Consider the following 9949-nt stretch of genomic DNA (forward strand, 5'->3'; position numbering starts at 1 on the left):
ATATATCGACACACAGGCACGCCACACGGACACAGAAATACATACACGCATAGCGCAGCGGCTGCCTCCTGGGTGCAGGATCGAGCTCCGTCGATCCATCGGACCAGCGAGTTGCCATGGCAGCAGCCAGTGCTCTTCTCATGGCGGCTCTCGCGGTCTTCGCCGCGGCCGCCGCGGCGGCGCTGGACACGTCGCCGGTGCCGTTCGACGCCGGGTACGCGCCGCTATTCGGGGGCGACAACCTCGTGCGGTCGGCGGACGGCCGGAGCGTCACGCTCAAGCTGGACCGATACACCGGTAAGTAATTCAATCAATGGAACAGTACGTATTTCCGATACCCGTTTACATACCCCGATCGCGATCAAAGTCGATTTGGTTTTCGGCAGTTATTTGATCGCTCCATCGATCGAGAACCCGATAATTATATTCCAAACTAAGTGAGTGTGACGATGCAGGGTCTGGGTTCATATCCAAGTCGGCCTACCGCCATGGGTTCTTCGGCGCTTCCATTAAGCTGCCGGCCGACTACACCGCCGGCGTCGTCGTCGCCTTCTACGTACGTGCCCCAGCCTAGGCCCCCTGTTCCAGTTTGATCCTTTTATTTACTTGCTTCGTTCGATCGATTAATCTGCTGGGTCACTTGATATTTCGACATGACTAAGCCTAGAAATCAACTCTACTTACGCTGGTGACTGGTCTAGGTAGATCGATGACCATACATGTCCTATGAATTACCCAGTGATCCACAACACACTCCGCTTGCTTGTCCGCGAACAGCACCACAAATCCACCGGGCGGAACCGTGTAAAGTGCTGCTGCTCGTTCTTGTCCATCGAAATGGCTGAACAAGTGTGGCTGCGTACCACGCGGCGGGAAGGGAGGAGAAATTCCGTCTACTTTCCCCTCTGCGTGGTGCAGTGCACACCGGTCAGCATCATGTCGATCGCTTTCGCTTTAGCACCGCCCTAACACCGGTCGTGCTAGGTAGGCGTACACGAAACACCCATCCGCCATCAGCCCAAGAAAAAGAAGATATGCGCGATATATACTAAGCTATTGGTGTAGAAATGGACGTCCATCATCTTGGCGTGCGTCGACCAATTGCCCTGCAGTATGGGTAATCTATCGGTCTAAGCTAGCTCGATCCATCTCGGGTGGTTGCATTGCATTGGTGGGATGTGTCGACATCGATGGCTAGCAAGCTAGCTTTTCTGGCCTGATTTTATTACCCTACTCGGCCCGAACAACGCTAGTGAGGCTGAGTGACGGTTTGTTAATTCCATCTCTTTTTGTTCACTTCAAGAAAGAAATTTATGCTCGGCCCTGGTGCACCTTCACATGGTGGGTGATGTCGACATCGATGGCTTGCTTTCAAGGCCTAGAAAAAAAATCTTGGCCATCGGTTGCCCTATCTGGCCCAAACAACCCAACAGTACTGATTCATATCTTTGTTATGATCATTATTACCCCTCAAAAAATATATGTTATGATCATTATTATTTCTCAAAAAAAAGTTATGATCATTATTTGTCTTCCCAAATTATGACAGAAATGAAGAAAGCAAACACGTATACCGGAGAAATAAAATGTTATACTGAGGATTCAGGCATGCACCTTTGATTGGCATGCATGATTAGTTCTTTGGTAACTGTTTGATTGGTTCAAAATTTCTTCTTCTTCCGATCGAAATATTTATCTCTACGAGAATTTTTGGTGCTGCTGTTGCTGTGAGACAGCTGACTTGTTCATGCCATCGAAAGCTTTACATTCGTGCTGGTGTGAGACTGACTTGTGCGTGTGCGCTGTGCAGCTGTCGAACTGGGACGAGTATCCCAAGAACCACGACGAGCTGGACTTCGAGCTGCTGGGCAACCGGCGCGGTCACGGCTGGCGTGTCCAGACCAACATGTACGGCAACGGCAGCACCGTGCGCGGCCGAGAGGAGCGTTACCATCTCCCCGTCGAACCTACCGTCGCCGGCGTCCATCGCTATGCCATCGCCTGGACCCCCAACAACATCGTCTTCTACCTCGACGGCGTCCCCATCCGCGAGGTGGTCCGCGTTCCCTCCATGGGCGGCGACTTCCCCTCCAAGCCCATGTCCGTCTACGCCACCATCTGGGATGGCTCCGCCTGGGCCACCGACGGCGGCAAGTACAAGGTCGACTACGCCTACGCGCCATTCGCCGCCGAGTTCTCCGACCTCGTCCTGAGCGGCTGCGACGCCAGCAGCGTCGCCGACCCCGAGGGGTGCCAGGTCGACCTGCTCACGCACGACGTCGCCGTCATGGCCCCTGCCAAGCGCGCCGCCATGAGGGGGTTCCGCGAGCAGTACCTGACCTACACGGCGTGCCGCGACAGGGTGCGATACAAGACCACCGTCTTCCCCGAGTGTGACGACCTCGCCGACGGCGACTCCAGCTTCCACCTCTGGGGGGAGTCCAAGAAGAGGCGCCGCCGCTCGTCGTCGCCGCTGCAGTACTCTTCCAGCATGCAGTAGGTTATGGGTTCCGATCGAATGAGTCGAGTCGATCGATGCATGACATCCTCGAGATAGTTTTCTCGGTCGAGGTTGGTGCATCTGTCGGATATGTACACAGTACACAGGAGGATTACAGATAGGAAAACGTCAAGAAAAACGTAATTTTATCAATAGTACATACAGTAGTACGTCCACTTGCTTATATATAGTTTAAATGTTCCAAACCATTTTCCGGCCGGATTCCATGAACAAAACACGAGGCAACGTCTAGTAAACAAAAGACTCCCAAACATGAACAGCATCATCCCAAGTCCCAACAAACCAAACCACCAAAAGCTTTCCATGTTCTACAACATCATGACTCGCTCCTTCTGTCTTTTTTTGACACCGGAACAACCTGAAAATTCACAGGGGCACACACATATGAACCGTTTGGGGAAACTGGTTGAAAAATGGATGCAAATTCTTAACACTTTGAATACAAGACAATATACAAGGCTAATATTGCAAATATATGTGTGATAACTAATACACATACAAAAATATTTTGTAAAGAGACAAGGCTTGAGTCAAGAAATATTTTGCACACACACATAGACTGGTTTGTAAAGAGAAATAAATTTTGGTTGAACTAATCTGGGATGAGCATCCCAAGCCCGGGTAAAGGAGGAGGGTTGTGATAGGCTTAGCAAGCCAATAACGTAAAAACTAGCCAGTCCCATTGTTATGAAACTCATTTAAGCGAGAGTAATACTAGGATCGGTGACCTCCTAGGAAGTCCTCGTGAAAGGGTTCCATATCTAAGGGTTGTGATAGGCTTGACGAGCCAACGTAAAAACTAGCCAGTCCTTTGGGTATGAAACCCATTTGAGCGAGAGTACTACTACGATGGATGACCTCCTAGGAAGTCCTCGTGAAAGGGTTTTATATCTAGACTACCCCAACTTGTTTGGGACAAAAGGCTTAGTAAGTAATCTGGGATGAGCATGCTTCATCTCAAATCAAGAATTTTTTTAATGTAGCATCATATGGATAGAGCAAAAAAAAACTTATCATGTCAATATTTCCTAATACATCTAATCAATTCTCCTACATCTGGAATGGCATGTGCAGCTTCGTTGTCGATGAAGCTAAGTAGGTGCACCAAAAACCGCTTCCATAGGTGGTCACCATCCTAAATGAAAATAATAAGTAACTATCTTGGAGTTTTGGCATAGTAGAATGTCAAATCATGAAACAATTAATGAACACTGACCCGGCAAATAAGATAATTTATTACTCCCTCTGTTCTTAAATATAAGACTTTTTAGAGATTTCAATATGAACTGCAGACTTATATTTAGAAACAGAGGGAGTAGTTATTTCCCATTCGATGAGTGCATAAAACTAAAAAGCATAATAACGAGACAAGTTCTTGTAGATGAATTCAATGTCATTATCTTGACCATTGCAAAAACTAAATAAAATGCTTTAATGGGTTTCAAAGACACTCACCTACCTATGCTTTTTGGAACACGAGTTGGTAATTGACGATGCCAGAAAAAAGAATATCATCGTTCCATTTGAGATGCACTACTTTGAGTGCTTGCAGCCGTGATCAAGGACCTTCATAATACTCCGAGTGATCTTATAGCAATTTAACTAATATTTGAGGAAAGTATGTATCTGCAGCGGTGAACAAGGACCTTCATAATACTCAAAACAAAAAGATTTCCCAACAACGGAATCGAAAATCTAGAGAAGTACTCTCTTCGTAAAGACAAACAAGAGCGTTTTGATCACTCTTTATTAAGAAGTACCAGTCAACGGTCATGCAATCATGCTCGAGTCAGGGACATCATCTTTAGTAAGTCGTCATACAGAACCAGTACAACAAATGCAAGCAAGCAACCAAACAACTGCCAATGAGAAGTCGGAGCAAGGCTCTCAGTGCACAAACCTTATGAAAGCTTTCAGCTTTCATGTGGTTGTAAATAGATCTTCACCAGCTCCAACATCAATGGTACTGAAATTGTTGTCAGCTAGCACCATGTCAGAATCCTCTTCGGCAACCTGAAAAATGTTTTTTCAGATAATGCCCCAAAATATAAGCTGAGTAAAAACATAGTTTTGCAGACATCACTCTTTTCTTAGAACTTGTCAATTATGTTTTACAATCTAAACAAAAAAATAACATTGTTTTGATGATCTAGTTCAAACAGTATTATCTGGTTAGCATACACGTAGTAACATATGAGGGACAAGGGAAGGCAATCAATACAGTTCGTCGGTTTCTTAAGTAGAAAGGCCAAAGACAAACAACAAGACATTTGAGAAATCAATAGTATTTTGAAGAAAACAATTGAAAGAAGTGATTTTAAAGCATGAAGACTCTGAAGTGCAACATGATGGATGATTCAGCTATGCTAGTTTTTTTTAGAAAAGGAGGATGACCCCCGGCCTCTGCATCTGAGCGACGCATGCAGCCATTTTATTAATTATTCTCACAAGACCTTATAAAGTCATACAACAACAAGACTAAAGCCATCATCTAAGCAACAACTGTGGCTACACCTATCCAATTGATGAAGGGGCGCTGATAGCCTGGGCTTAATACCAAACAGATATCACAGCCAAACCTAAACATCTAAGACCTGAGGTCCCAACCAGGACGCCTGCCTGGTATGGGCCACCTACCAATCTGGCGCACTCCTCAACCAGGATGCCTGCGGGTGTGAGGCCGCCGCAGCCACCTGCCACGAGTCCATCTTCAGAGTTGTACTATTGCATCTACCGTGCCAGGTCTCTCTGCCATCGACGCCACCACGACGCCAGACAGTGTCGTCCTCCTGTGCGAGTCCATCCTCCCACATCGAACTCCGAATCTGCATTGTGCCACGCCGTCAAGATCCGTCGCCATCAATGTATGGATGAAGCACCGCTCCACCAAAGAAGTCGTCCGTTGGTCCCGCGAAGCCGAGTGCACCTCCAAGAATGCCGACCCAAGGGGGTTACGGCACATGATTGCCGTCAACATCCGATCAGCTGATCTAGGGTTTCCCCCGGAGGTATTGAGTGGAGTTGGGAGCTTCACCTAGGTGATGCCTTCATGAAGGAAACGATGATAAGATCATCGTTATCACCGGCTCCGGCCATCGACCGAAGACTAGGTTTTCACCCGGATCCGTCCCAAGAAATCCACCCAACAACCCGTGCACCGTCTCGACCGCCTTCAAAGCCCCAGATCCGGCCGCCTAGATCCTGCTACCAACCGCAACAACAGTGCCACCGTGGGATCCCTGGCGCACCGGCCACTGCCTGAGTGTGCCACCACTGGAGCCTAGGAGGAGGGCTCCCACCCCGCCTCGCCAAACCGCGAAAGCCGCCGAGATAGATCCCGCGCGCTCGTCACCGTCTCTAATCCGAAGCAATCCGCATACAGATCGCTGTCATAGATTTGCCTTCGATAGAGACTGCACCACGCCATGCCGTCGCGAGAAGCCCGAGCTTCACCCGCCACCATCGTCCAGGGCCGCCGCTCCGGGATCCAGACAGAACATCGCCGTTGCCACCGGCCTTGTTTCGCCGCCGTCGACCGTCCACTGCGACCTCCGCCGCCATGCCGCCGACGGATCTGGGCGAGGATAGCCATCCTCCCCGAGGACACAAGACGCAGCCTCTTCTCCGTGTACTCGCACGGGAAGCCACCGTGGCCGCGTCCCCACCCCTCGCCCGATGCCGCGCAGGTGCCGCCCCGCCGCTGGCGAAGGCTGTCGCCACGAGGAGACCCGCACATAGTTAGGCGTCGACCCATCTGCAGCCGCGCCTTGGGCCCGCCGCCGCCAGGATCCGCGCGCCCCGGCGCCTCCGCTCGGCCTGGCCGCTCCCACGGGCCACGAACACGAGGAGGGGAGAAGGCCCCCGCCGCCAGCCACCACGGGGGGCTTTGCCCCGGCGGCTCTGGCCGATAGCAGCGGGGAAGGGGAGGAGGGGGAGGGCTAGCGGCAGAAGGTGGCGGCGCCGCCCGTGTCGCCCGCGGGAGGGGCGACGCGGGGGCTAGGTCAATTCGTGACGCAGGGGCCCAAAACTTTTCTCACTCTGCTATGGATCTCACTCCGGTGTGGGGTTGTGTGGTGAGTAAGAATGTACACAGTGCCGGGAATACCCATTGCTATACCAATGCCAGCTAGTTTTAGAGCAGGGCCATCATTTACTCCATCTCCAGTCATAGAAATAACTGCACGGTCTTCTTTTAATAGCCTAATGATCTCTTGTTTGTGTCTAGGATCTGCCCTAGATAACAGAAGGCCACATTTCTTTTGCAGAAGTGTCTTTTTATCCTCAAGTGCCATGAACCCCCTCCCTGTAAAGCTCTTCAAGCTAATGTCTTCATCAGGTGAAAATACACCAATTTCATGGCATGTCGTCTCAGTAGTTTCTTTGTTGTCTCCTGTGATCACCATAACACGGATGCCCACAGCTATGCGGTCCTCCACATCATCAAAGACCTCTTCCTTGGATGATCTTGCATAGCTAAAAACACCCGTAATTAAGATTTGTCAGCATTGCAAGGAAACGTGTACAGAAAATCATATTATCATATCCTGGTCCCGACTGAAAGATTTTTCTAGATTACAGATTATGAAGTGTAGCGCAACATTGATACAAAACATGTCCAGTCTTACCCTTAAGCCAGCCAGACAAGCAAATATCAGGTCGGCTTCAATTGCCACATAATTGGCTGGATCCAGCAAAAGCTTGTGAGTAGGGTGGTATTCTCCATCATATGTTGTGAATTCTGTAAGATCCTCCATGTATACAAATCCGAGGCAGCACGGCGCTTTTGTTGACAATCCATGGAGACTTGCCAAAATAACTTTTCTTGATTTCTCATCTAAAGGCACAACTGAACTATCCTGCAGCTGAATATGGCTACTCCTCTCCAGCAAGGTTTCGACGGCTCCCTGCCATCAGGACACATCATCATGCACTTAGTGTCACTCTAGCAAACATAAAACAATGGTATAAAAAGGACAGCCCGGTGCATGTAGCTTCCGCTTGCGCAGGGTCCGGGGAAGGATCCGACCACTTTGGATCTTTAGTACGCAACCTTTCCGTTTGCGCAGGGTTCGGGAAAGAGTCCGACCACTTTAGGTCTTTAGTACGCAATCATTCCCGGCATTTCTGCAAGAGGCTATTTGTAGGAGTTGAACCCGTGACCTCATGGTCACAAGGCAGCAGCTTTACCACTACGCCAAGTGCTCCCCTTCCAACATAAAACAATGGTATAATGAGCATAATTTTATTTAACATATTAGTGGGAAATGGCAATATAGCAAGAGATACAACATTCTCACAAGTAAAGTGTTGCTTCCTGATTTGGATGCAACATTAATTCCCATTGATTTCCTTGTACGGTCGAAATCAAGCATGACAATCCTTTGGGCAGCATTCCTCCACCATCAGCAACAGCCTGACAGCAAACAACATCACAAAAATGCTCAGTATATACCCGCAGGTTAGCTCGGTAACACGTATCAGAAAATATCAAAATAGTATGTTATGTTAAGCTAAGCTCGAAAGCAGCGATTGATGCTTACCTAATGTCTCGGATGGATGAGTAAATAGCATAAAACTACTATTTTACAGGTTAGGGTTCCAAAAAACTACCGGTTTTAAATTTTTCTCAAATAACTACCAAATGGGCGGTCAGTTGTTTCAAAAAACCCAAATCGTCAAATGCTTTACGATTAATCGTGATTATGACAGGTCGGACACACATGTAAGAGCTCTGATTGTTGACCGTTTGTTTGTCCGTTAGGGGTGGGCCTGCACATAAATTTAAAAAAGCAATCAGATCCCTGTAAGTTTATAAAAAAGCAATCAGGTCCTTGCCACATCACGCAACCATTGGCGCAGGTCTATCCAGACCTCGCGATGGCGCCTCCTCTGCCCGGCGAGCCACCCACCGTCCACCACCGATGATCACCGGCGCTCAACCCCGGCCGCTGCTCCGCCTTACCTGCTTCTCTACGCTCGCAGCTGGCCCGTGTTGGACGACGCCGTCAGGCCACTGGCCGCCTCTGCGCTTGGCGAGGGCGCCAGCTCCCCATGGCGGGCGGTCAGCCCTGGCGGCCCCATGGCGGGCGGCGACCCCCAGGTGGCTCCCCATGGCGGGCGGTGACGCGGTGACCCCCAGGCGGCTCCCCATGACGGGCGGCGACGCGGTGACCCGAGCTAAGCCCCATGGTAGGCGGCGCCCCAGGCGGTTCCTGATGGCGCGCAGCGGCGCGGCGACCCAAGCCGGAGCCCGACGGCGGGGCGCGTGGCGGCGGCCCCCACCGCGGACTAGGCCATTGAGGCCGGTGAGCTCCTTGTCTCCAGGAGCTTTGGCTGCTCCTGCCAGCAGTAACAACGGAGGGGGGGGGCGTGGCATATGGCGGCGACCGGACGTGGCATGGGACGACGGCGTGGGCCAGCAGTGTGGCCGACCGCCATGCCTATTTTCCGGCGTTCTTTGCGAGCAGGGAGGGTGGAGGAGAAGAAGGGAGGCAGAGAGGAGAAGAAGAAAATGGCTAGATGAGAAGAGACACTGAGAGGTGATTCTAGATTGCACTGTAATTCTGAGATGATTTTGGACGATTCCTGAGGCAGAGATGAGTTCTTTTGTAATTTTGATTCCCAAAGCAATAATTCTTCACAATTGAGCCAAAAGAACTGGCTCTTAATCTGCTGGTTTCTCAGTACGTCCTGATTGAGAAAAAGTAGTACGTGAAGGAAAGAATGCTCTATCTCTGGATCCATCCGGAGTAAATAGCATAAAACTACTACTTTACAGGCTAGTTTTCCAAAAAACTACCGGTTTTTAATTTTTCTCAGATAACTACCAAATGAATGGTTGGCTTTATCAAAAAACTCAAATCGTCGAGTGCTTATCTATTGATCGCGATTATGACAAACCGGACCCACACCTAAATGAAGCGTTAGTTTGACCGTTTGTTTGACCGTTAACTGACATGTGAGGCCCACATGTCAGAGCCAGTTTTTTTGGCTCAATTGTGAAGAATTACTGCCTGGGGAATCAAAATTACAAAGGAACTCATCTCTGCCTCAGGAATCGTCCAAAATCATCTCAGAATTACAGTGCAATCTAGAATCACCTCAACTTGGCAATTCTCGTCATTCCCGCAAAGCAAAACGGTTTGCTTTGAACCAATACCCCTATTGGCAACTGTATTTACAGCCAGAATGCCACCAGGGAGGGCCGACCGAGCGAGGCAAAGAGCAGGGGATTTCTCACGAAGCGCTTCTTCCTCCCCGCACACCCGTCGTCTCCAGCCAAATCGAGCTAGGGTTTGGCTCGCGCCAGCCAGCTCACCGCCCCGGCGTCTTCAGATCCGTCGGCGGGAGGCCCCTACGACGCCGCCCCAGGCCGGCCGCCCGTTCTCCTTCACTCCTCCTGGACCGGCCGCCCCTCCTCGACTCCTT

At 50.0% G+C, this 9949-nt stretch overlaps 1 protein-coding gene and 1 long non-coding RNA gene across 2 annotated transcripts; one reads left to right on the forward strand and one right to left on the reverse strand.

The window, feature by feature from the left end:
• Positions 1 to 2676, forward strand: LOC123126338 (probable xyloglucan endotransglucosylase/hydrolase protein 29). The gene is made up of 3 exons (XM_044546697.1): positions 1 to 297; positions 456 to 556; positions 1811 to 2676. The coding sequence occupies exons 1-3, from the start codon at positions 117 to 119 to the stop codon at positions 2498 to 2500; spliced, it is 972 nt and encodes a 323-aa protein (XP_044402632.1). The 5' UTR covers positions 1 to 116; the 3' UTR covers positions 2501 to 2676.
• Positions 2677 to 6568: 3892 nt separating this feature from the next.
• On the reverse strand, positions 6569 to 9314 carry LOC123091601 (uncharacterized). The gene is made up of 4 exons (XR_006443355.1): positions 7819 to 9314; positions 7572 to 7727; positions 7147 to 7425; positions 6569 to 6994 (listed from the first exon to the last, which is right to left on the reverse strand). It is a non-coding gene; the product is annotated as an uncharacterized lncRNA (long non-coding RNA).
• Between the last annotated feature and the right edge of the window lie 635 nt (positions 9315 to 9949).

This window comes from Triticum aestivum, chromosome 1B, assembly GCF_018294505.1.
Source record: "Triticum aestivum cultivar Chinese Spring chromosome 1B, IWGSC CS RefSeq v2.1, whole genome shotgun sequence".
Taxonomy (NCBI): Eukaryota; Viridiplantae; Streptophyta; class Magnoliopsida; order Poales; family Poaceae; genus Triticum; species Triticum aestivum.